The 27,983-nt window shown below is 34.4% G+C and overlaps 2 protein-coding genes across 3 annotated transcripts in view; both read right to left on the bottom strand.

Annotated features, from left to right (window-relative positions):
* LOC134847784 (chymotrypsin B-like) overlaps nucleotides 1-11,440 on the bottom strand; it is a 23,039-nt gene extending 11,599 nt beyond the window's left edge. The window contains exons 1-3 of one of the 2 annotated variants that reach the window (XM_063865000.1): nucleotides 11,053-11,440; nucleotides 2,770-2,872; nucleotides 2,491-2,658 (exon numbers count right to left, since the gene is read on the bottom strand). In XM_063865000.1, coding sequence (XP_063721070.1) covers nucleotides 2,491-2,658; nucleotides 2,770-2,872; nucleotides 11,053-11,314 — 533 coding nt within the window. In that variant the 5' untranslated portion in view covers nucleotides 11,315-11,440. Of the gene's footprint in view, nucleotides 1-2,490; nucleotides 2,659-2,769; nucleotides 2,873-5,277; nucleotides 5,695-11,052 lie in introns of those variants that run through there. The other variant, XM_063865001.1, reaches the window with a different exon arrangement.
* Nucleotides 11,441-21,450: 10,010 nt separating this feature from the next.
* LOC134848502 (uncharacterized) lies at nucleotides 21,451-24,464 on the bottom strand. The gene is made up of 3 exons (XM_063865977.1): nucleotides 23,868-24,464; nucleotides 22,560-22,765; nucleotides 21,451-21,676 (listed from the first exon to the last, which is right to left on the bottom strand). Exons 1-3 carry the CDS (start codon nucleotides 24,313-24,315, stop codon nucleotides 21,545-21,547), a joined length of 786 nt encoding a protein of 261 aa, XP_063722047.1. The 5' UTR covers nucleotides 24,316-24,464; the 3' UTR covers nucleotides 21,451-21,544.
* Between the last annotated feature and the right edge of the window lie 3,519 nt (nucleotides 24,465-27,983).

Below are 27,983 nucleotides of genomic sequence, written 5' to 3' on the forward strand. Positions count from 1 at the left end.
GCAGAAACCTAGGCATATAGCAGCAACACCTTTTAATTAAATCATCAGCCAGCAATTAGTCAAAATATTTAGCAAGTTATCCAAACGACGTCTAATAAAGTAGACAGAGAAGACGGCATTACTTAAAACAAAATGAAAATCCACAGTGTGCTTCCTGTAATCACAATCAAAACCTCAACCGGTGCCCGAAAAAAAAACTATTTTCCAGCCCACCGCGGCCATACAGTGTCGTAAAATCCGTGTCCGGTGTCTCAGTCAACGTCACATGAGAAGACAGTGTGTCTCCAACAAACGTTGCCAAAAGTAAAACGGATATCACCACACCAACCTTCACAACACAAGAGAGATTTAAAAACTTCTTGTCAGCATTGTCGCTTAACTTAACACTTTTTACAACTCAATGCGCCCAAGTCGTCAAAAAATAAGTTTGCAGTTTTGATTATACTAAAGAACACGAAAAGCAAGAAACCGGAAACCTCACAGTGCAGACTGCTGAAATCAATCACAACTATAAAGCGTACAACCCTCAATCTATAGGTAATCCAAATGACCAGAGATAAACCAATACGGAAAGAGTATAAGACAAGCCGACAGCGAAATAAGATAAGCCGACAACGTTATTTTTGTAAGCTCAACATGATATAAGTATGTCTGTACCAATTTTCAAGACAAATATTTCGAGAAACTTGCTTTCTACTTGGTGCTTTCTCACAAAAATAAGCGGAAAACAATATTGCCAAATATCTCATAGCCCTCAATTCAAACAAAAAGGCATTGTACATAGGCAACTTCATCGACTAATATTCTTCACTCAACGACACAAGTCCCCAGTTCAAAGGAACCCTACAACATACCGGCTTTAGAAAAACAAAATTTTATTAGCCACAAAGATAATCATTAGTATACCAGCTCCAAAAATGAAATAAATAAGCCGACAATATGAGATCTGTAGCAAAAAGGGAACTTGAATGACATCAACTAACCTCTCTATGGAGCCCTACAGAAGCCGAAGTTCAGGATGTCTTCGAAAACACGCAACGGGATTTTTTCTTTCTTGCATCTTCCCTTTTCCATCCTGTGGAACATCAGGAGTTGTTGTGTTCAAAGATTTATTGGAACCGATGGTACTCAATAAAACTCGCTTGCAATTACTGAAAGCAGCAAAAAATTTGGACCTTTTGTGCTAAAAAAATCTATCAGTTTTCTTCGAAATCTTGACGAACGGCAATTTACAACACGAAATAGCTTTCGAATTCATACCTCTATAGATGCTTCCTTGCTTTGCAAGTCAAATTATTCATATTACCGTAAGAACTAATTTACTGATCGTTTCTTTAGCTGCAACTCTCTCAAAGACAAGTGAAATTTTTTTCACTTTTGCAATCTTCAATTTATCTAAAAATAAGATCATTGTGGACCAATGACACAGACTAGAACGAAAACCAACGGCCTCAATGACGACATTCAATTATTGAAGATGTAGAAGATGTGCCAAACTATTCAATAACAACAGCACAGCGACAATCGTTCAGTGAAATAATAAATTATCTGCTGCAGAAACACTGCTCGATGCCTAGAACAGGTGATTCAACTCAGCCCATAACTGGACCAGAAAAAAGTCCGATTTTGTAGTCACTTGAAACTTCATTAAAAGAAATCAGTAACGTCACCCGTGATGATTACAGCAGCTATTCCAACAGTAAAGTTCTATCTAGTTCAAACCAGCTGCTCAAAAACCTCACGATGCGAGATATTTGGTCGATTGGACGTGATATGGAGGAACGCCCAGAAAAATATGGCACAACAAGAGGGGTGGCAATGAGAATGACTTATGAAACGTTGAATCGTCCCGCGGCCACACTTATTAAGGTTTTTTCCCGCAGTGTACTTCGGGGCTGCGGGAGTAAGTTGCTGGAGCCTGTTCTCAACGTTTTTAAACAAAAAGTCACTGTAATCATTTTTTGTAATCTTTCTGATACAATCACTCTTGAAACAAACCAGAATTAAGGTAGTTGACTTTTGGTCCCATGTTTTGATGTAAAGTGATCAGACAAATACAAATGCAGTTGCGAGGTTCTCGATTTAATCGTACAAACAACCTAATGAAACGTTGTTTTTTCTCTTCATGATAAGAAATTTTATTTTTGTTCTACCGATGCTTTCTTCTAACTGTAATGTTTTACCAATGCTTTGAAGGAGGCTGCTAACACTACCTTAAAACCTTCCACTGCTTCTAAAAATAAAACAGATTTCATATTTTCGACCTCCCACCTCCACTTTCAATAGCAATATTTCACTCGTTAAACGTTGTTTAAGCAAACCCATTTTTGATCTTTTTGCAAATTTGCACGCTGACACATTAAGTTATCGCAAATATAATTTGACCTATGTTTGTTTCATACAATCCTAATAAAACCATAAAATTTATTCCAAACTTTGACATATAAAACTTTTTAAGTGAAGCGGGGGCAAAAAAAAGCCTGTTTTTACCTTTGACGCAGTTTTAAATGTGTAGACCCGACTCCACACATGCCGAGCAGTTGACCCTGTGGGGGCTTCCTATTGCACAGGGGTATGACTGCAGAAGGTTCCAAAATGGGAGAGTCTAGTTTGATCAGTCCAATGTCGTGTGAAGAGTCATAATCCCATTTGGGAGGGCTGAAGTGCGCGGTATTTTACCACCTGTGTTTTTATGTTTCCCATAGATATTAAGAATGAAAAATGCCGTTCAATCTTTTGGCTGTGGAAAATTTAGCGGAAAAAAATCACCTGCCGAAGTAGTCATAATGCGTGAACACTTTTTTGACCTTGAAATACTCCTTCGGGGAGTTGGTGCTTCTGAAGTCCCCAACGATGACAACCATTCTGCTGACTAAATAAACAAAATTATCCATCCCTTGTTTTAGGGGACGCCCCATTAAATAATTACATTTTCTGTCCTTTACCAATGTAGCCCTGGGGTACTCTCTCGACCCAAGTATTTCTTAAAATGACAGTTTATTTGCAATCCTACATTTCCATCGTCTGTATTCACTGCACAGTGTTCATTGCACTTTTTTATTCAAAACTTTCGAAGCGTTTTTTATTAGTTTTTTTGCTTTCTCTAATGTAGTTTTTAGTCACACTTGTTTAAATAATCTGCATTTCTACTAGTTTGAAGTTAGAAACCAGATATTTGCAATGTCAGTCAAGATTTTCCGGTGACATGGAAAAAATGGTGTTTGTAAACTACAGGCATATCTGTTATATCCGATATTTGGTATTCCGATAATGGAGTATCACTTTTTTCTCAATACAGATTACCACAATGCCTTCTTGAGCTTTGATATTGCAAGCCAGGCAATTGGACTAGAAAATATGAAGCGTTTTCTTCAGGATAATTATTTTTGATTTGTACGTTTATTGGTTGCCGTTCGTCAAAACTTTGAATTTCTCGCCTAATCTCGACAGACAAAATCCGATGAAGCCAATATTGATTTATCAGTTTCCAGAATAGTGATATTGTTGGCTACAAACATCTAGATACCGTCGAAACTTAAGCCCCACTGCTTTGTGAGGATTTCATCGAAACTTGGATTGGACCAGCAGTTTTTTCATCTGTGCCCACGGTGCTTTTTTGCAACAAAATTTTATGCAATTACATCAACCTAATATAAAATTCTCGGGTTGACCTTATCAAGAAAAATTCTAGTCATACACTTTTATATATGGAGACAATGAAAAAACGCTAGTCAAAGAAATTCAAACTATAAAAATTGTTTGACTGCATTCTTTTACATCAACGAAAAATTTTTTTTCATAAAAAATTCTTCCCGTTAAAAAATACAATTTCGAAAGGGACAAAATTTCGATTTTTTTTGTTCTTTTTTCTTTACACAAACAAACAAACGTTGAAAAAAACTTCTTTGCTTGCAAAAGCAGATTTTTTGTCTATAGCGTTGTCCGGAGTCCAGGCTCAGTCTTTTTGCACAAAGGTAACAAAAATCAGAACGTGTATTTTGTGTGAAGCCTCAATAGTTTTTTATAATAACGATAGTAAGATAATTTCAAGGTCTCCCAAAAAAACAGACCACGATTTACAAGCACTCAGTTTTTTTTAAAAAAGGTTGTTTTAGCAGTAAGAAAATATACCAATTTATGATATATTTATCTGTCAAATTAGAACGTTCAGTTGAGCAGCTACTTTCGTAGCACTAAAAACAAATACAGTCAGAAAAAGAGACTGGGATACAAAGCTGATTTAGAAAATGAACAAAAAATATAAACACAAACGCGTTTTCTCAAATTAATTTGCAATTAGAAATAATATGATGGCAACGTCTCTTAGATTTTTACCAGAAATTTTATAGTGCAATTTGTTTTGCAATTTTCAGGCCCAGAATTTACCCCAAAAATGGGTCATTTTGGCTTCTTTTAGACAATCAAAACTACGCTAAATCTAATGAGTCAATTGATGTGCAAGCTATATAAAAATTAGCCTCCTCTACAGCTCAACAAGAGTCAGAGGGTATTGCCTGAAACAAATCCCACAAAGCGTTTAAATTCTGGGATCAAGTTAACATCCTCCACCCAAATAGCGCTGAATTTAAAATAAATTGATTAGCGCTGCGTGTAAAATACTCTCTTCTGATTAGCTAAAAAATCAAGCTCAGAGTCGAGTTAACATGCTCCCCTCTAAACGGATTAGGAGGGATGTTAAATTGGTTCAAATTCCGTTTCAAAACAAATATTTAAAGTTTTATGTAGAAAAATGAAATGTTTGGTTGTCAAAGAAAAATATATTAATTTATTAAGATTTTTGGAAGTAATACTTTTTTTAAAAAATTGCTGAACTGTATGAGAGGCTAATTTTATTATAAATTGCTACTTTATTGACTCAATATGTTTATTGTAATTTTTGATTGACTAAAAAAGCCAAAATAACCCAATTTTAGTGTAAAGTTTTGGCCCCAAATATCGCAAAACAAACTGTATCTAGAAATTTCTAGTAAAAAATTAAGCAATTTTGTTACTCATCATATTTGCCTAATCTCAATCCAATTTGAGTACAAAAGCGTTTAAAGTTTCAATTTTTGTTAACTTTGTCCGGTTAAATATCGGTTGCGCAGTTTTTAAAAATGGCCTTTTTGCTAGAATATCCTTTTACTTCATTATATAACTTGATTTGCTTTTTTTCTGAAAATGCACACTCTTTAAATTTTCCTGTGAACGCCATTGTTTAGCTATTTCTAATTGTTTAGCTAAAACAGATATTTCTAAGTAAAATGAAAAACTTACTATCAAACTTCGACAGACAGTGAGCAGCTGTTAATATCCAATGAGCCGCAATAATAGATCCACCGCAAATTAAATTTCCGCTATTAATTGAAATATTGACAAAGAATGGCCGTAGATCAGTTGCATTGTGACCATTGACAAGAAAAGATTCAACTGGTACCTTTCTTTTATCCAGATTTCCTGACATAGATAAGCATAAAAAGGTTGGAAAAAAGAGAAAAACAATTGAAAAAGTCAGTTGCATTTTTATATGCACCGTGTTTTCAGTTAAGCGTCAAAATTTTGTTAAGAAAGCGTAAAAAAAATTGAATAACAAAGTCTTTTAGAACAACTTTTTAACCTGATATCTAAGACAATAAATGACATGATATGGAAAGTTATTATATTTGAGTTGACTCTACTATTTGTAAGTACAATATTAATCAGACTAACAATCTTTGATCCTATGAAGAATTTCATCAAAACAATCGAAACTACATCAGACCATTGTGAACAATCTCCCCCAAATTGACTTAGGGCTGATAAAGTTCACTTGATTATTTTGCTTTTTGATTATTTTGCTTTGAAATTGGTTGATGCATATTTTCAATCAATCAGAATGCAGTAATTTCGAGAGAAAGGATATAAGTTAAGTTGAGCAAGTGTTTGACCGCTTATATTGCCGCCAACGTGTTAACAGCGCAAAATATATCGCGTGTTAATTGTTCCAAAATGACTAAACTGGCTATGGTTACGGGGGGGGGGGGGGCATTCTCATGCGCGAAGGACCGAATGGGCGGAAAAAGTATGGGTGAGGGACCAAAAACAAAATTAGCCGAAAGTCAGTTTTTGAAAAGAATCAATTGCCATTCAATTAAAATGAATTAAATGAAGCAACTTTTTGCATCTTTCATACTGAAACCCTTGAAATACAAAATTTGGTCCAATTTGCCGGCGGTCAATGACAATTTGAAACTTTTGCATATTTTTGCCGTTTTTATATTCGGCCAATATCAATATTGGGACCCTGAAAATGATTATCTTCTTTCAGACTTTCACGTTTTCTTTTCAAATTTTAGATTACCGAAATTTGATTGGCTGCTTTTTAATTTCGCACACTCGGTCATTTGCATATGAGAAATTCCACAATGGTTACATCGTAAAAAATATTTCAGTTATTAGGCAGACGCATCATAAAAAAACAAATTGTATAAAGCATCATAAAGCAAACTTAGGAAACAAATAGTTAAATATTTATTCCCGAGTTTGCTTTCTGTTCTCAATTCTGATGGTTAATATAGTATTTTTTGCTTTTTGACCGGTCGGAAATAAAGGTTGTCTACTTTTTGACCGCAATCACTTAACTATTTTTCAAAACCCCAAATGATTACGAAAAGTAATCACAGGTAAAGTATCTTTCTAACTTTGAGCTCAGGACAACAATATATTTCAATTGATTTCAAAAAAATTCCGTCGTAGTAATTTAAATGTCCAAGTTTGTCTGAAAAAAACCACCCAAGCAAAAATATTCCATACTTTTCTCCGAAACTCATTTTCTTCGGAACAATAACTTGGATATTTAACACTACGTAAAATTCTTGATCAAAAACGCGCGGTTGTCATCGGACTTTTTTGCATTGTTATCCATTTGATTGTCAAGTTCGTCTCTTATTTGATTGGGGGAGGAGAGAGGGAGTTCATTTGGTCGATATGGGGGGATGTTAACATGGAATCTTAAATCTCCTTTGCTGCGAAAATGATGCGAAATATTTCTATTGGAAAAAAGAAACAGTTTACAATTAAATTAATTTGTGGTTTTTGTAAACAGCCGAGCTATCATCAAGGTCTTACATTCCTGACTAATTATAAACAATTTGCGTTATTCTTTCGCAGTAATTTCATTAATTTCATAGAGCGATGACTTTTTTCTGCAATACCAGACAGTAATATCATAATTTTTCTGCAATACCAGACAGTAATTTCATGATTTTACTCAAGGTTTTAAGGTTTTAAATATGGAACAACAATTTCAGCCAAAGTTGGAAAGACAGTGGTATATCTGAGGCTAAAGGCCAGGAGAGAGCGTTTCCTAGCACGTAATCATTTGCATGGGATCGAACCCTCATTTTGACGTTCTGCAAATAAAGCACGTTTCTGCCTTTAAATTTAACAATTTAAAGGCAGAAAGGCGCTTAAAAAAAACAATTTTTTGGTCAAAGTCCTTGGATTTTATTCACAATTGCGAAAAAGGTAATTCCTTTCAAGGCAGGGGCGGATCTAGGATTTTCTCGAGGGGGGGGGGGGCGTGGGGGTGGGCGGATTTTCAAAAAAGTTTCGAACATTTTGTTGACATTTTTTAGGTCGACTAAATTGATTTTCCGAGCACTGCCAAAGCACTAAAAAGAGCCTGTTTTGGTCAATATTTCTGCGCCGCTGGCAATTTTTTTTTAAATCAAGCCAAAAAACGCTTTTAAGGCATTTTTTGGAAAATTTTGACCAAAAAAAATTGCGTTTTTTCGGCGCGCGCTCCCCCCTCAAAATTTGTATATATTGGCGCTTAAGGCGCCTTGAGAAAATTTTTGGGGCCCGTTACCAAAATGGATATCGCAAACTAGTACAAAGGGGGACCGTTTGGGTCGACAGGGATTCGAATCCCTGAAGAGGGAAGGGGGCGTAAAGCCCCCCCCCCCCCCCCAAATCCGCCCGTTTCAAGGTAGAAAAAAAAACAAATCAAGATCCAGTGCAAAATGTCTGATGACAAACAAGCGTTTTTCACACATTATATAAAATATGAGAAAATTGCCTTCAGTTTGTATAATTCTTAATCGAAAAGATTTACTTTTTACGATTAAGGAGAACTTGGAGTAGCAAATTGGTCGACAAAAAAAAACTTGTTCGACTCTCAATCATCACTCCTTCACGCCTCTTCAAGCGTCCTTCTGCATTGAAACTTCCATTTTGAAGTTCCTTTGCTAAGCTTATGCCAGAACAACACTCTCTCTTTGATGTAAAATCAGATCCAACCCTAGTCACGGGAAAACTTGAATAGTTGTTTTTGCAATCGTTATTATAGCTGATGGGACTCGTTGTTTTAGCCTTGTATCATACCAGTTTCAATCAAAATTTACTCGATACTATTTTCTTTTTCTGCCTCTACACTTTATCCGGCTGATTTCACGGTTTATATAAATTGTTTGGTAAATCCTTTAGCTAAAATTTAGTCCGTGGGTAGAAACTCGGGAGCAGATGAATGTGAAGACAGTGTGTGACACTTTTTAGGGTATATTTTTATTAAAAACAAAAAAGGAACCAATCTAATACTCCTCACCATCGGAGCGGATCTAGTATTTTCTCGAGGGGACTCATTTTCAGAAAAAGTTTTGGACACTTTTTAGGAAAACTTTGACCAAAAAATAGCGTTTTTTTTGCGCGAGCCCACCTTCAAAATTAGTATATATTAGTGCCAAAAGCACCTTTAGAAAAGTTATGGTTTTGGTCGGCCAAAACAGGTTATCATAAATCAATATCAAAACCCTTAGTTAAGTGAGGGGGTCGAATCCCTGAAAAAAGAGCGAATTCCTGAAAAAAAAATATTTCTGGTGACGTGTCCCGGGTCGAGGTCCTCGATTTATGTTTTGACTTTCTCGACAAAATAGCGGTATGTTTCGATCGTCTCGACGAATTTTTGGTATGTTTTGACTTTCTCGAGCAAATTTTGATATGTTTTGACTTTCTCGACCAAATTTTGAAACATTTCAATTTTTTTCTCGACTCAACAAAAATGTATTCATCTTTGTTCGAACCAGCTCTGATTTGTTTCGACTTTTTTGTTTAAAATTCGGTTTATTTCGACTTTCTCAATTGTCTTGATTGACATTTTTTTAAAGTTTACTTGTTCAATCCCGCATGGACATGCTTCGACTTTCTCGACCAACAATGATCTTTTTTCGACTGTCTCGCTTTTATCGACAAAAAAATTCTCGCTTTATTGTCGGCTGTGGTTGCTCCAAATAACTGTTCAAAAAGTTTTTTTTTGTATCTCAGAGAAAACACATTTGGTTTGTTTTTCATATCAAACTTTGGAACTAAAAACTTAAGTTTTTGGATTAGCATTTTACAGTTTTCAATATCAATTAAATAGCTCAGATAGTGAAACGGTTTCTTTTGCATATTTAAAGAGTTTATTTCTTTTTCTTCAATATGTCCTTGGTACAGTTGATTTGTGGAAACGATACCAAAAATTTAAAAAAAAATCTGCACGACCTATGTTTGGACTGTGCTCGAACTAAGTTGCGACTGTGCTAGACAAATATTTCGTTTTCTCGATCGAAATTGGGTATATTATGACTGTGCTCGACTTTTGTTTCGACTGTGCTCTACCTATGTTTTGATTTCCTCGATCATAAATGGGTATGTTGCGACTGTGATCCACATATGTTTATATTTTTTCGACTTTCTCGACTATCAAATAACATAAGCAAATTGACAATAATTTATAATTTATGCTTTTCAGTTGATTTTTGAATTGAACATAAACTATAAGAACCTGTAAAATGCAAAATTTCTACATCTAAAACTATCTTTTTTCATTTTGAATCTCACAATTTTGCTTTTATTTTCCTTACAAATCTGGGTTGAAACTGTTGATGGGAAAACAAATTTTTGAGAAATTCTTGGTAGTAGTTATTTTTTCTTGCGGAAGTCAATGAAGAACAGGAGTCTGTCATCTTTTTTTTAAATTTAAAGGCAGTGTATTTTTGTTGCAATCCCCAGCTTTTTGCTGAATTATAATCGAAAAGATGTTTTTAGTGCTTCTGCCATTATATTTTTTCATGGTTTTCTTTTTTCATGAATATACCTGATAAATTACAGCATAAAAATCAAATGCGTCAATTATTTTTTTGGAGCAGATGGCGACAGTGATTGCTTTCTTACATGTAAATGAAAACAATACTGCGATACTCTTTGTGGTTAAACTTAAAAGAAATCAAATTGGCCGCTTCTATAACTACGCCTCAACTCGAGTTCAAAAAAGTTCCCAAGCGCAGTCGTTGTGATTCTATTTAATTTTATCCGTTTTATTTCTCAGCCATTTTCCACGTATGCTAAAATCACTTTGAAGGGAGAAATGTGAGCCAAAAATGAAGACAACTTGCATCAAAGCAAAACTTAATCGTATTGACTAATCCTTAAGTTCAAAACAAAAGTTTTAATGATCCCCCAAACGCTACGTGAAAATGATGTAATTAGCGTCTAGAAATCTGTTAAAAGACCGAATAGCTTGCCTCAAGTCGGTTTGGAAGGATTTCGGAGCCAGATTAAAAAAGCCCATTAGGCCTTATTAGCACAAACATATTGCGCCTCAATTGACCCAAGCCAGCCATTGGCAACTTTCAAAACAACATAAAATAAAAAAAACTTAAAGTTTGAACTCATGACCTCAATAGTTTTCAGATAAATTTTTTAAAAATCAGTCAACTTGGCTAGTTAAGGAAAACGGAATTGATGTGCAAAGGTTAAAACCACAACCAAGCCCAAACAATCCGTAAACGGAATATTTTTGCATGGTGTGTGTTTTTCTTCAGACACATTTCAATTTTTCAATCAGCTTTTTAGCGAGTTTCTGAAATCAAGTTTAATTTTATCATAATGTGCTCTGATTATTTTCCGCTGGACTTTTTATGAGCGATGGGGCGTTTCCAACAACTTTGACTGAAAAAACTTTGTTGTTTTGATTTTCAGCCGTCTAAAAAAGACCTACTGAAACAGAAAAATTTGAGCACAATGATTCCTTACTGTCAAACTCCGAGAGACAGTGAGCAGCTGTTAATATCCAATGCGCCGTAATGATAGATCCACCGCAAAAGGTTTTTCCGCTATCAATTGAAATATTGACGAAGAACGGTCGTGGATCAGTTGCGCTCAGACCATTGACAAGAAGAGATTCGCTAGGTAACTTTGTTAATTCCGGATTCACTGACAAAGAAAAGCATAACGAGTTTGGATAAAAGAGCAAAATACCTAAAAGTTTCATGTGCATAAACTTTTCTGAGCGCATTGTGTTTCAGTGAACTGTCAACGTTACGTGAAAATTCGAGAAACGTTAAATTTGATTGAAAAAAAACTATGTCTTTAGAATGAAAATTTTAATTGACATATAGGAAAAATAAAGACGGTAAATATGGTAACTCGTTTTATTTGAGTTGATAATATTAATTGTATTACAATATTAATCATACAAACAAACTTTTATGCTATTAAAAAGATCATCAAATCAATTAAACTTAGGTCATTTTTGCAAAATGATAAGTGTTCAATTTAATGGCAAATTATGGAACTATTACTGAAATGCAACTTTAAAGAAGTTCATTTGTGGTTCCTAGGAATTTTCGAGAAACGTTAAAAAGCTTTTTTTAAGCAGGTCCGCTTGTATTTTTTCTCCACTTTCCACACTGCCTTTTTTGTTCAGCCAAGCTTTTTATTGCAACTCAAGGCCATTTTCTGTTGTGTATGTTACCACTGCTTTAGCCGAGATTGGTCAAAATGTGGTAGACCTGATACTAGAGATCAAGTGAGATTTCGTTCGCACTCTATCTGTGCGATGGCATGTCATTGAACACTCAATCTGACGCTCTGCTAGTTAAACCCTTTCCGCTATAAAAAAGCAAAAACTTTGAATGCTCTGACTGTCTTTTAAAATGATTTGGATAGCTTTTGCAAATTAAAGTAGAAACGTTCAATTTTTGACTTTTTTGAAGTTGTTTTTGAACCTTTTCACTCATAAACTATGTAAAATACAAACAGTTAGAGTTTACGTCTATAGTTAGACGATCCATTTGTATAACTATTTGAGGAACTATAAATCGATCACCACGAGTCTTTTTCCCTTAAGCACTGCATTGTTTTTGAAACTGGTATTTCCCAAACATCCCTAACTTTACAAACATGATTATGGTTGAAAAACTTTTCTGGTTGTGAGGTTAAGGCGTCCAAAGTACAGTGCTGATTTAAATTAACCGGACAAAACGAGCTAATCTTGAAATTTAAAATGCGTTTTTCTCAAATTGGGTTGAGTTTAGGTGAGAACTTATGAAGACAAAACTTGCCTAAGACTTTAGCTGAATTTTTATGTTGTTAATTTTTTTGGGAAATTCGGACCCAAAATGGGTCATTTTGGTTTTTCTTAGTTAATCAAAAATTACGCCGAAAATAAGCGGTCGATTGTAAACATAATTATATCAAAGTGAGCCCCTTACGTAGCTCAACAAACTTTAAGAAGGGTGTATTCTCCAAAAATAAAATGCAAACCGTTTAAAAAATATTTTTAAATAAAAAAAATGGTGTTTCATATAGTAAAAACGACCTTTTTTGTCTATCAAACAAAAATAAATTAACTTACAAAGTTTTTGTGAATAAACCTTTCTTAAAGTTTGTTGGGCTACGTAAGGCGCTCTCTTTGATATAATTGTGTCTGTGATCGACTGGGTAATTTTTGCGTCATTGTTGATTAACTAAGAAAAACCAGAATGACCCATTTTTGGTGTAAAATTTTGGGCCCGAATTTCGCAAAACAAATTACACCATATCAGGGGCAGATCTCGCAGATCTCGAGGGGGGGCGGATTTTCATGCAAAAGTTTTCGAAAATTTTGTCGAACTTTTTTTTAGATCGACCGAATTGATTTTCCGAGCTCTCCCAAAGCACTAAAAAGACCCTGTTTTGGTAAAATTTTCTGCGCCGCAGGCAAAATGTTGAAAAACAGGCCAAAAAAGCGTTTTTAGGAACTTCTTAGAAAATTTTGACCCAAAATATTTGGCGCGCGCTCGCCCCTTAAATTTTAACACAAAAAATTTGGCGCGCGCTTGCCCCTTAAAGTAAATATGTATTGGCGCCAAAGGCGTCATTAGAAAATTTTAAGGGTCCGTCACCAAATATGGATATCTCAAAGTAGTACAAAGGGGGGACCCTTTGGGTCGGCAGGGCGTCGAATCCCCGAGGGAGGGCGTCCCCACCTAAATCCGCCCCTGCACCGTATTAATTCTGCTAAAATTTTAAGCAACTCTTGTCTTCATAAGTTTTTACCTAAACTCAACTCAATTTGAGAAAAACGCGTTTTAAATTTCAAGTTTAACGCGTTTTGTTCGGTTAATTTAAATCAGCACAGTAGTCAAATTGATAAATATTCCGTCGAATGACATTGGACGAAAAGTCGAAACTTGTCTGTAGAGAAAAAAATCATACCAGACCGAAGCTACTTTTTTTCGTAGCTCGAAGAACTTTTCAAGCGGTTGCCGCAGAACTGATAAAATGAATAACAAGCACATGCTCACAGTTCGATAAGTCCGTAAAATTTAGCAACAGTTTTGAAAATTCTGTTATACTGCATTAAACGTCCAAAATCATGGTTGTAATTCAATGTAAAGTCAGATTTCAGTTTTTCACGTAATTCATATAAGTGACTTCCTTGCTGGAACTCCTCAACCTCACATGCACTTCAAAAGAGATACATATGACAAAGTCCTGCATATTGCTTTTGTCTTCTTACTCTCCAAAAAAGTTTGCAAGAAGTGTGAGTTGAAAAAAAGTGGAATTTTAAGCACCCATGCGTTGAACTCCAAGAAAACCCATTAAAAAAAATTAACATCTTATTTTGACCAGTCTTTGTGAATATTCAATTTAGTATTTTTGATTAACTCTCAGCCTGAATGATTTCAGGGTGAGAGTTAATCAAAAACTTAATCTAATGGTGGGGCAAATGATTGACACTTTTTAACCAATAATTTTTGTCGTAAAATGTAAGAATTTCCCATTGGCTGAATGATTTTAGAGGCCAGAAATGCAGAAAAACTATAAACATTTTTTCCCACAGGCCTGCCGCGGCTTCAGTGTTTTTCAATTTTTTCCCATTTTTTGAAGACTCAAGTCTAATACGCACATTTTTTACTTTCCATTTTTATTTAAACCGTCAAGAAAAAATCACCATAAAAGCCAAAACTAAACTGGAAAAAGAAGCGTGCATATTTTCAAATTTGCAACATTGTTATTCCCAATTTGCAACATTGTTAGTCCCAATAACAAAAAATGACTTGAGAAGTGTCTTTCTACTACCGATATTTTTCAGTTTTTAATCTTAAGCCATAGTTTCTAAGAAAATTAGGTTTAAACAAAGAACTGAAGGTGGTCTAGCCAAAAAACCACAAGTTGATTCATTCTGCGATTTTTTCGATGTCAAAACACGAAACGAGCGCAAATTTTAAGGACAAAATAAGACGAAAATTTCAATATCATTGAAGACATTTACTCTTTTGAAGCCTATAATTCAACTCTTTTTAATTGCGTTAATTTACACGAAGATTTTTTTTTAGGAAACTCTCCTCAAGTTATTTGGATCTGCTTAAGGTGTCAGCAGGTTCAACGCGTCTTTTAAAGAGCCGACGAGATTAAAAAGTGCATTTGAAACTTTTTGGCACACCTTACGAGGCCAAACTGTGCATTTTGTGCATTGTAAGCGGATTCCGCAACAAGGACGCTCCCTTTGTTCTTCTTTTGTTCTTTCATTTTCTTTGATCGTTCCGACAAAACTATAATATGTTTTAAAACTTGTCTCTGGAATCCAGAAACATACAGACACAAAATTGTGCGCCTATCCAGGGCACAGTCTGGCCTCGTAATGCAAAAAAATGTTACTTTAAGGAATACTTAAAAACAATTTCATCAAAAAATTTCTGAAGGTTAAGCAGTTTTTTCTGATCTTCACCCCAAAATTGCCAAAAGTGCAGATACGTTCTCAAATCCTGTTAAGAAACAATCGTTTGAAACAGGTCTTTTTATTTTTTTTTATAAATCTTTGCTTTATTGATATGTATTGATCGAAACCTTGAGATAATAGTAATAATGAAAAGAATTAAAAAATAATCATAATAAGATTGATTTAAGCCCGCAAGGGAGGAGTTAGTTGCTCTTAGTCATTGAAACAAACTTAAGAACCATGATTCTGGATAAATCGAGTATTTAAATATTTGTAGTTTGTCAAACAATAACAGGTTCATACTCTTTCTAAAGATTACAAGTTCATAAAAATGATTATAGCCAGGCAAATTGTTCGATCTCGCGAAGGTGCTTGACATTTCTGCAACACGGTTTCACAAAGTTTGCTCCGTGTTATCATTGGCATTCTCAAAAACGTCTTGTATCCCGTTCAATTTCAACCTTGTCGATTGTCCAAAAATCAAGAAAATTTATCGGCAACTCGTTATTAAGAATGTTGTTCAGCGAAATTAGTTCGTTTTTAGATAACATCAGCGAAATTGGCAATATTTTGCTTTCATTCAAGTAAAAAACACAATTCTCGTCATTCAATTCATGTTTTTGTAACACTATTTTAAGCATCGTCGTTGCAAATTTTATTTTCGCTTATATTGGTTTTTAGTCGCAAACCAAACTGGAGAAGCATAAAAATTTATTGATAGTCAGCATTTTTTAAAAAGCGAAACCCGCACAGAGCTACTCAGTGAGTTTGGTGAAGATCTTCCGTTTAATTAAATTGCATGTTTGCTCTTTACGCGTTTCGATGATGTGGTATATCTATTGCACCAAACACCAAAGTTTTACACCGTGTCTTTTAAAACTATTTGTTCTCCATCAATAGATAAAAGATCGCTTGAAGAATATCGCTTATTTAATTTTTGAAATCTAAGTTGTTCAAATGTAAGTTGGTCACAACTGAAGTCAATTCTGTTTTCTGCTGCCCATGTGATTGCATTGTTTAAATCTGTTTGAATCGAAGAGAGGTCAAACCAATTTCCAAAAACTTCTGTATTGTCAGCATATAAAAAGGAAGGGTTGTCAAAAGTTACTGGCATATCGTTTATATATAAAGAAAACAGGACCACTGCAAAAATTGGTCCCTGTGGACCACCACTCGTTATATTATGGGAATGAGACAATGTCTTACAAAGAAAAACTATTTGTTTTCTGTTTGTGAGATAAGACGCAAAAAACTGAAGAAAATCATGGTCGAAGCCTACTTTGGCAAGCTTGTATAAAACGATGTTATGGCTAATAGAGTCGAAAGCTTTTGCAATACCTGAAAACAGCGTGAGAGGTAATTCTCCTTGCTCTAATTTCTTGTATGCAACATCACAGCACAATATCAGGGTTGTCACAGTCGAATGATGTTTTCGAAGTCTATGTATGTTTTTACACAACTTTCATTGAATGATAAACTGTTTTGTTAACTATTTTGATCAGTTTTGATAAAAAAAAAACAGTTCGATTATGTGCACTCAAGAAAAAAAAACAGAAAAAACTGTATAAAACTTTTGCACTTTGAACGTTGAGTCAGTTTAAAATTCCAGAAGCAAAGCGTGATACACTCCAAGAAGCTTGATGTAATATTTAAAAATAAAAAAATCAAATTGGGGTTCAAAATTTTCTATTCATTCGATCAAAATCTTTGATATTTTTTTTGTTATAAATCATTCTCAAATTTTTCATTACACCTGAACAGATCGAAATATTTCTCAAGTGATTGTCATATTTTAAATGTCAGTAGTAAAATGCAAAAAAAAACCAGTGAGAATAGAAAAACTTACGATGTTGTTGATAGAAAAATGTGAATTTGAAAAGTGCATAAAAGCAAAAAAAGAACTTCTAAACTTTAAGCAAATATAACTGGTCCAAAATGCATCTTATATCACGTCTTGTTACCTAGAGCGAGGTTTTCGAGCGAGCATGGCTCAACGAAGGAAAATACATACTGCTTAATTTGAAGTAATATCACTTGTTTTTATCGAACAAATCAGTTTCGCAAAAATACAATACTACTAATTCTAGTGACGAAGTAACAAATATTTGTCCTTCAATATAATTAAATTACCAAAAACCTCACTTGTTCTTGTTTTTTTTTAACAAAAAATTCGATGCAGTTGATCTTCAAATTTTTTTTATCCGATGCACTGCACAATGAATTTTTGTGAAATTATGGTGGTTCGAAAATTACTAATTTGGCAAACTTGGGATAACTTATGCGCGACATATTGCGTTCTTAAAACACAACTAAACAGCAGAGAAAATCGTTCTGAAATGAAATGAGGCATTTCATTTGGTCATGATTTTGGCAATGAGTCTGAAAACCTTTTTCTACTTGAAGGGGATAAAATAACGTGCAGTCAGGACGTTTAAAATTTTGTTCTGATAAATTAGCAAGCAGTCTTGTTAGGTATTATGTGATTGGTTTTTGTAGTTTATTATTATAATACAAATTTTATGGGATACACCAAGTTTCTCATTTCACTCAGTTCGAAAGTATAAAGAAAAGATGAAATCTGAGGACATCCAGTTACAGTTAAGTTAAATTTGGATTGAAAAAGATAGAAAGACTACAAAGAGAAAAAGAAAACGAAAACTGGTTGTTTCTAAAATGTTTTTTTTTTGCTGGCACGATTTGAAACTCCGAAATTAGCGTTTACTCAATGGCAAATTTTAATCATAAATTCATGGTCAATGAAAGGAAAGATATTATTGTTCCTAAATAAATGAACAATTTACAGGGTTGACAAAAAATCTAACGAAAAGGATAATACTTTTGTTCAATTGCAAAATCGGGTATAATTTCTAGAAAAAAGTAATTAACTGTAACGTTACATTTCGAAAGATTGTGTTACTTTGCAAAAATTATCATAACGTCTTAGAAATATTCAGCAAGATTGGCTGGTTGTCTTTAATGATAATAAGGGTGTGGAGGGGCCTGAAGCCCGACTCGGCCCCGTGAGTCAATTAAAAATTGTGTGGTTATCGTCAATTTTGTTCATTTTGAGGTTGAATATAATGTTTGGCCGTAAAAAGATATTACGCGATTTTTTGCATTTCCATGCACAAACACCCAGTCTATATTACAGAGCAACTTACACAATGCGGTTCAGAATTGCAGATTTTTTAAACGTGGTCTTGGAATGTATACGTAATCTATAATTGTGCCCCTCAGGTTTTGTTTCTAGATCGGATGGAGGATTTCAGTGGCATAACGTAGTTGATCGCAAATTTATTCTTCAGTGAGCGTTTTGTTTCAGCCAAAAATCGTGATGGAGAAACTACGCCATCAAATGTCGAAAGAGATCAATTGATCAACGAGCCGGACAGTCAATTTTTTATGTTGTCTTACCAAATTGTTTTTTTGCGAGATATGACTGACTTGACTCATAACAAAAAAGTTTTTTCACTAAAGCACATCAAGACGAATTTATTGTTAACTGAAATCTCTATACAGCCAACTTATTTTACTTGGCTTTCTGATAACGATCCTACCAGCATTAATAGATTAGAAGGTTATGATAGGTTTGCTTGCGCGAACCGAGTGAACACCCCTGGTGGTGGCGTTGGTGCTTCTAGTAAGAACGACTTCAATTTCTATCGTTTTCTTTTAGCTGTTGAACTAATGAACTTAATTATAAAAATGTTTAAGTGAAAAGAAGATATTTTTTCTGAAAACATTCACCAGCAAAAAATTAATTTACGGCGCTAATTTATCTAACCATCGTAATGTTCTGGATTATATAAACGTTCTAAATGTCTTTTGCCTTTGATTTTTAAATTTTTGAATACACGTAGTAAGTAATTTATTAATTGATCATATATTCGCTTCTGAAAAGTTCTTTGTTAAAACTTTGGGCTGCACTGTCAGTGACCAATTTGGCTTTTTGTCGACGCTTGAAAACGAGAACAATGTCCATAGGTTTTGGGATTTCAACTATGAGTAATTCTTAAATGACAACGCTTGCCCTAATTTCTAGTTTGCTCTAAAAGATCGATTAGACAAAATTGGGGACAAAGAACCAAATTTTCGATGACTGCTGAATGACGACATTTACTTCAAAGTCTTGGATCATCTCTCGCGATGATTTAAACTTTTGTATAATGAAACGGATCCAGATCTTAACTGAACACTCGAAGGAAAAAATAAAAAAATTTTTTTTATTAGATTATTAACCAAACTAAACAAATGATGACAAAAAAGAAAACAATTAATCAAAAAAGTGTAAGCGACCTATTCAGTGAGCATGGGAATAGTTTGAAAACGTGTAAAAATAACGTGATTCGGAATTTAAGGGAAATTAAACAAAATTTCCATGATGAAAGAATAATGAACAAAAAGAACATTCTAGAATTTTTGATGCTTTTAACCATTTCTGCGGAACAAAAAGCAGAACACTTGTTTCTTCAATGCAAACGTTTTTAACGACCTTTTCAGTACAAGTGGAGAAAAAAATAGATAACTTGATTGAAGGAAATACAGGCCGGTTATTAATGCTAAAGACAAAAGAACTGGGTTGCATGAAACTGGTAGATACGAAGTCTTGAAAGAGCTTTAAAAAATTAACTATGAAAAATCAATTAGTTGTAATAAAAGTTGGAAAAAGCTTACATTTTCTAGACCGGTGCTGGTTGAATCTTTAGCTTTTTTTCCCAATTTTTGCTTTCAAAAGCAATGTTTTCCTCATTTTCACAAGATTCCAAAAAAATTTAAAACTGCATTAAAAAAGTGACAAAAAGAACCCATTAAAAATATCATATAGGTTTTCGTCTTCTGTTAATAAGGATTTGGGAAGTTTCCTTTCAGGTCGTTATATAATTTTGCGACTCAAAATGTTTTTCTTTGTTAAATGGAAGTTTGGATTTGAAACAACCATTTTTTTAACGCATGCATTTTTTTGTATCACAGATAACATTCGAGAACAATTGACAAAAAGCAACTGATTATTCTTGTCTTATCGATGTGAAGAGAGCATTTGATACCGTGTAACGAAACATTTTACGTTACAGATATGGTTTTGAGGGAAAATTCGTAATCTAATGTGTAGCTATCTCAAAACACGACAACAGTTTGTATATTCAGACAAATCTATCTGTTTCTGATAGATTAGAAGTCGCATAAAGTGTTTAACAAGGATCCGTGCTGGATCCTTTTTGTTTCTTCCAAACGTATATGATAGACCTTTAGCCAGCAGCATTCATTCAACTTTGCTTGCAGATGATAGTACATTACTTGAAGCTCAGAATTTTGTTTCTGAAGAAAACATTCAATCAGAAACAGAAATAAATTGTTAGTGACTGGTATGATGCTAATAAGCTGGTATTAAACCAATCATATTGCAAGATGGTGAAAATTGGTCGGTTTTGCAATGGTGAAAAATTTTCTTTACAGGTCAACAACTGGCTTAAAAACAAAAACTCAATTAATGCAGCAGTCATGAGTTTAATGATCTGCAATTTAACGACATGATACCAGATAATTTGAAAGAAATAACGCAGGGTTTCAAAAACATTTATTTTCTAGATCTTTAGGATAACTCCAATTTATTGGATTTGTTTTACTGATTTGCGCGGTTCATGTCCGATGTTATCTCGCAATTTCTGTTTCGCAAGACTTTTCAGCTTCATGCCTCGATAATCCGTATAACTTTTTGCATGATCCTTTGTGAGTTTTTCTGTACAAGCAGTTGTATTAACTTATTGTTTACGTATTACAATTAGGTTTAGACTTAGATTTCTGTTCAATTATTAAGTTTCGCTTGTCTGATCTAGGAATTGGGGATTGATGGAGTAAAAACATGGAGCTTGTTTCTCTGAAAGCGTGAATCAACAGAATTTGAGTGCGAGGACCGAAACTATGACAATAGTAGAGGCTTATTATGGATATTTCCGATAGGAGTACGATTTCTAAAAGTTTCTTAGGTCAACTTTATTGGTTTTTTAGCTATCCCAAAACACAAAGAAAACGCTACCAATTAAAACGCTACCTTGTTCCTCGCCCTAAAAGTTTTTTTAGGAGAGAGGGTTTAACTTGATTCTGACGTGCACTTTTGAGCAAATTTTCTCCCATTTTGAAGTTTGTGGCTGATGTGCTGCCAGCGGGTTTCAACACACCGCCATATGAACAATCTGCCATATCTGAAAGCCGAAATTGCATCAGCATTACGTAACAATTGCATAATAACAGAAATAATCAGTTGTTATATTGCACAACAAAACTAATTTTCGGATTATTTTTATGGAAACCTTATTTTTGGTTTAATGGCTTTTCAGCTTGATGGCCTGTCAACGACCTGCTTTTTAGAAAAACGTGAAACTAAAAAACCTTGAATTGCTAAATATGTTTAGAAAAATAGTAAATTTAGAACTGAGCAATTTATGTTCAATCATTACGCAGGAACTTTTTTTATAAATGAGTAACACTTTAATTAATTTTGAATATCAAAAGAGAATGCATTTTAAAATTTCTCTTTCTTTTTTAAATCGGTGATGGTGATAGACGGTTTCTTTTTTCGATTAGTTCTTTTGTGAGTGGTCCACTTAGTTCTATTTCCTCTCCACTCGTTAAAGTTTGCCTCTTACTCCTGATGAACTCAACGCAGTCAGAAACCTGAACAAATAAAAGAACCTCTCAAAATGCAGTCATACGAAAATATGTATTTAAGACCTTTTATCCTCATCTTTATGCTTCTAATACATGCGGGGGTTAAGTTAAAAGAAAGGGGTTGTCTCCAACCCAAAATAACCCAACGGTCTTTAATTTTAGATCAACTTTAAAATTTTCGGTGCCAACTTTCGGTGCCATTATAAGCAAATTTGAGGATTTATGCCGAGCCTTCAAAAAGTGCTGAAAAAGTCAAAAAGGACTGTTGTTCAAAAAAATGCATGCTGCGTAGAAAAATTTCCAAAATATGTATTTTATAGTGTTCTGGGGAGCTCGTAAAAACATTTGGGTCACAAAAGTCGAGATTTTTTTAAATTGAGAAGCTCACCTTCTCCCTACAAAAATTGTTAGATCCGCCAATTATTTCACTTCTTTTCGATTTTTAAAAGGTACTTAGTCTGCTTTAAAGCAGCCGCTTTGAGAACTTCAAAATTTGGGACATATTTTAAGGAAATCGCGAGCAGTCAGACGAGTGTTAAAATCCGAACTAATAGACATAGGGGCGGATTTAAGATTTTCCCGATGGAGCAGAGGGGCGGGGATGTTCGTAACATTTATGGGCCTTTTTTTCGACGCGAGCAAAAATCAAGATGAAAGTGTCAAAAAAGCTATTTTAAGGCTTTTTGGAAATGTTCGACGAAAATATGTATTTGCGGCGTAAAGCCACGCCTCTCATCAAATTACGGTAAGGTATTGGCATCCGTTCTTTTTTATTTTGCGCCAAAAGTTGTTCCTTCAGGACTGCAGCCAAATTAGCAAAAACTAATGTGATGAAATTATCAATATGATACTCAATTGAATAATCATTTAATGAAGAAAAAAGCCATACTTTGTTGAATTGGCGTTCGTTTGGAATTTCATTGTGTCCCATTCTCCATTTCTTGACGGCAGGGATGAAAGTGATTCCGATACTTTTAACAGATTTTATTTTGAATGCACTCGAGAAGAATGTGATAGCGAAGTTGAGTCCGTCTTGGTTTCTGCTGTTGCGCACTAGAAACGAGCCCTCAATTTTGTACTTCTTCAGCAGTCTCGCTACCAGCGGGCAGAAAAAAAATAATTAGAAAAACAGACTAATTAAATAAAAAGAAGTTAGAACATTAATATTGAACTCAAAACCAGAAATATTTTTCAATCTATTTATCAACTCGTACTTACCCGAATTGACCATCCTATAAAAAGTGTCCCTATCTTAGAACTTCTCTTAAGATTTGTTGGGAATTTCCGCTATCTTAAGCTTTCTTCCAAGAACAATTCTAACAAAGCAATTTTTTCCCAAAAAAAAACAAAGCAAGATTTAAAAAAACTCAAAAATCGTCAAAAATATTTTGAATGGAACATGGAGCTCTGTGCCATAATTACGGATAAAAATCAATTTGGATTTCTTTTTTCAAGTTTTTGCTTGTAAGTTTCAGATTGTGGTTATAATCTATGCAATTTGAACAAAAAATTCCGAAACAGAAAATTTGATTTTTTTCGATAAATCTTTTATTTATACGTATTCAGCGGTTCAAAATTATTTTGGAGACAATGTTAAAATCGCCACTTAATATATGTTTATCTTAAGTGTCAATTTTTAATTCAAACATATGGGTCAATAAAATTTCAAAAAAAATGTTATTTTTTTTGCACTGGGCTACTAGTCAACTACAGTTAGAAAAAGTTTTTGTTTGTTACAGATCGCCGAGACAGTAAGAATTGGGTTTTTTGAGGCTGTATTTTTAAAAATTTTAAAAATATTTTCTTCCCTAGAAAGCATTGCTACTCCTACACCCCTACTTTTGGCTTTGTTACATGTATATCAATGTGTTTACAATCGTTTTGGCAAAAAATGTTAAGACTAGATATGCCCCTAAGCCAAGTTTCTGTTAGAACAACAAAAAAGGGTTTAAATTTTGTTGCTGAAGCAGTACATCCAATTTATCATAATTTTCTCCAAGAGAGCATAAATTTTGTAGTACAAGCATTTCGATTTTAAGTTGATTCTATCCCCACTTATAATTTAACCAAAGAAACTGATCATAACATTGTATCCGTAATGCTGTGTATCTGGCATGCGTAAAATATATTATTACGTATTGGACAACGCTAAAAGCCCACCAAGAATTGAACGAATGAGGTGTAGAAATTTGGATACCTGCATCTGGCATTTTGATTTTCCCGTCAAAATATGGCTGGTCCTGTAGATCTTGGCGTATCTCCTGCAGAAGCTCACGCAAGGTTGTATCCAATGCTTTCGTTTTACCAGCATCTTTTGGGCTTTCTGGAGCGATGTGGACGTATTCGTTGGGTCTGCTTTGATTATATTTTCCTATTTTGTTTTTGGGAGGCCATGATTGGAACGTCTGTTTTTCAAATTCATGTTTCGATTGTTTGAAATCGCTTTGATCATGCTCTGCGCCTTGGTCTCCTATCAAGCCGTAGATATCGAAATATGAGCCATTTTCTGGAATTTTTTGGTTCAGCAAATCCTCGCAATCTCTATTACTGTTGTATATATTTTTGCTCTTCACATTTATATGAAGATGTTCATTTGGCGAGCTTTTACCAAAAATAGCTCGTTTCAAGGCTCTCAGAAAATTCATTGTGTATGTAGGATATAACTTTTTAAACTAATTTTCAAATGTAAGATATGATTTTTTAACTGGTTTACTGATTATTTTCTGTTGTTCAAACGCTGCAGAATTCGAATATCAGCCAATAAAACAAAACTTTATGTATTACATATAAAATGTTTTACACTTTCACAGTTCCGGATATTTTCATTTGTTCGATCATAATGCATAATTTGTGCTCGTTACTATTTTAAGAAACGTGCGTGATGCATTTGAAAAATATCATCAGCAGTAGTACAACTTTAGAGCTTCTCGACACTACGCCGGACGGTAATTTTTAATATTAAGTCAAGTAAACATGACTTGAAGAGACGCAGCTGTTCTCAATGGCGTTGTATTGACTAGCATAAAGCTCGACTAGCATAAAAGTTTTTAAACGAAAATCGTATCGACTAGCATACAAATGAAAACATTGACAAAATTCAAGTTTTGTCAAAATTAAAATCACTGAATCTTGTTATTTATCGTTGTTAAACAAGACCCAAATCATTCCCGCACTGGATTTCATGGATAAAAAACCGATTAATCTTACACCTCGTTTACACCCCTCCTTTCACGTTCAACCCCTCCCGCCCCCAAGTTCACAGCCCCCGGTTTATAAGTCCATGGGGTCTGAGGGGTGAGGGGGTGTGTAACCGCGAGGAGGGGGTGTTGGGGTTATTGGTTTATGGGGATATTTGAATTTAATGAACGTTGATTTCTGAATAATTTGGTGACCGCTCGAATAGCATCAAGCTCAATTAGCATAGAAGTATTAAAACATGAAAATGTGGCGACTAGCAGAATTTTTATAGCTTGAGATTTTAATATCAATAAGCAAATTAAATTCTTGTCCCATAAAGTGTGATAAGTCATACCCCGACCCATAGGGGCGGATTTAGAGACGGGGCGAGTTTGAAAACCCATCTCTCCACCCTCAATCAAGGAGTCGAACCCTTTTTTGGTAGTAATTTCAGAAAAATCATTTCAGAAAGCCTCCTCCCTCAAGAAAATCCTAGATCCGCCCTGCCCCGACTTCTAATGACTTGAACCGGACGCTGATTGAAATATGAGGAAACACTGCGATTTGTATATAGTTTTTGGGATCTCTTTAACAATTCCCCCCTGTTGCAAAAGGGGATTCGTTTCGCATATGCTTAGCCGTTAATTAATTTCATTAAGGGGTGGCATTTTGTTCACCCCCTACGATTATTACCAATAAAACCAACCCCTCCCCCGCAGTTACACCCCCCGCTTACAACCGCGGGGTGGAGGGGTTGGAATTATTAGTAATAATCGTAGGGGTGTGAACAAAACGCCACCCCTTAATGAAATAAATTAGCGGCTGAGCATATGCGAAACGAATCCCCCTTTTGCAAAAGGGGGGAAAAGTTAAAGAGATCCCGAAAAAACTATATATAAATCACAGTTTTTCCACGCATTTCAATCAGCGTTCGGTTCAAGTCATTAGAAGCCGGGCAGGGCGGATCTAGGATTTTCTTGAGGGAGGAGGCGGATTTTCGAAAAAAAAACAGACCGGAACAGGCGTTCAAAAAGAATTCTTTAAATTTTTTTTTAAATTTTTTAACAAAAAAGGGGTCGAATCCTTGATTGGGGTGGAGGGAGTGGGTGAGTGTACTCTTTTCAAACTCGCCCCCTCTCTAATTCGGCCCCAATGGTTCGGGGTATGGCTGATCACACTTTATGGGACAAGGAATTTCGTTTGGTTGTTGATATTATTTTCTTATTTTTTTTTACTTCTGAGAAAGGCAAGTTTCAGTTTGAAAAAATTCTTTTTTTTGTCGTTTCGTATTTCTGAGAAGTATAGCTATCAAAATTATGCTAGTCGCTACCTTTTCATGTTTTCATACTTCTATGCTAATTGAGCTTTATGCAGGTCGAACGGTGACCAAATTATTCAGAAATTAACGTTCATTTAATTCAAATCCTTGTTTTGAAACTTGAACTGAGTGTCTTGAGATTCGATCTACGAACGAACTGCGCGATAGAAAATGGCAGCTTTTTCTAGCAATGAAAAACAAAATTTTCAAATGATTTTCGAGAACAATTTTTTTGCTTGTTTTACACTAAATCGTATCAAGCAAATTTGGCAAAAATGTAGTCAAAACGAATTCTTGCATCTAATTTATTGATTTCTCCATCAACATTCGGTTTGAACGGTAATGTCATTTTTATTCACGGGGTGATTCACATCAGAACTAAGAAGAATTTAAAACAGGTTCATCTTGTATTTTGTGTCGAAAAAGTGGGCTTCAAATTGAATTTTTTTTCGAGACAAACTTTGCAATAATATTCGAAAAAAATTGGTCTTAAAGCTCTTTTGAATTTGCAGAACAATTCATGATGGACACTTTTCAGTTGAGAAAACCCAATTTGAGAAAACTGGATCAATACGAAAAACTTTTATTTCACTGGGATATCTGAAATTAATTTCCATTTTCGAAATTAGAAGTCGATCACATTTTTCGCGACCTTTACTTTTTTGCTGCTCGATAGTGGATTTTGCCTTCCTTTTAACAATGGAAATGCACTGAATTTAAAAAGAAATCGCGAGTCAAATCGCGAAAAATCAAAACTGAACGTGAACAAATTCTAAGACTTTTCCATTTATTTGTCGCTAAGTCAATGTTATTCAAAAATTGCAACTTATCTAAACTGCTAGAATTATTAACGCGCGCTTTACATCCGTTTATCTATAATGCTTAACTAGTATGCTGATAATACCTTCATCTCTGAAAATGATCCAAACTGAAAGGAAGCATGCTAAATTAGTCTAAACATTAAGTAATTAGACGCAAACTATACCTTTGAATAATTACTACTACGTTATAATGGAAGTTTTTTCTTTAAAAAAATAACAGAACAATTTATCAGAATATTTTTTATTTTCTTTTGTTTGAAAATTAATGAAAAATTTGCAGAAAAAAAACGAATTTAAACAGTTCGAAAGCTAAACGGAACGTTTACAGGGTCGTCTTAATACAAAAGCGTGTACATTTGCTAAGAAAATTAAACTAGAGAGCGCCCGGCACAGCTTTTGGCAAACAAAAGTATATTGAACATAACGCTTGCTAATCACATGCGTAATAAGAAGTAACGTGACAAAGAATCTATAACCTTTAGTTTTTAAGCAATGAGACTGACAAAATCTTTCTTTCACCCTTCTGCTATTTTCTCGACAACTACTACATAATCACGTGAGATTTGGGATTTTTGGTATTCATTATTATTAGTATTGAGATTTATTGAAATTGTGATTGCCGAATTAGTCATCAAGCTCGATTCAATTTAGGCTGTTTTTGTGAGTTTAAAGGATAAAGAGTAGGCCTCTTTATTTATCCGCTATTGCAGATTTTTATGTGATCTAGATACTATCATATTTTTACCATTATGAATCTCAAAAATCGAGTATACGTTGTGCAGGCATGGATCTAGAAATTTCTCGAGGGGGGGGGGCGAATTTTCAAAAAAGTTTTGAAAATTTTGTCGACCTTTTTTTCGACCAAATTGATTTTCTGAGAATTTTATGAGCCCTCCCAAACCACTATAAAGGCCCTAATTTGACCAGATTTTTTTTGCGTCGCAGGCAAATTAAAAAAAAAAGCGTTTTTAGGAACTTTTTGGAAAATTTCGACCAA

The sequence above is a fragment of the Symsagittifera roscoffensis genome, chromosome 6, assembly GCF_963678635.1.
Source record: "Symsagittifera roscoffensis chromosome 6, txSymRosc1.1, whole genome shotgun sequence".
Classification (NCBI taxonomy): Eukaryota; Metazoa; Xenacoelomorpha; order Acoela; family Convolutidae; genus Symsagittifera; species Symsagittifera roscoffensis.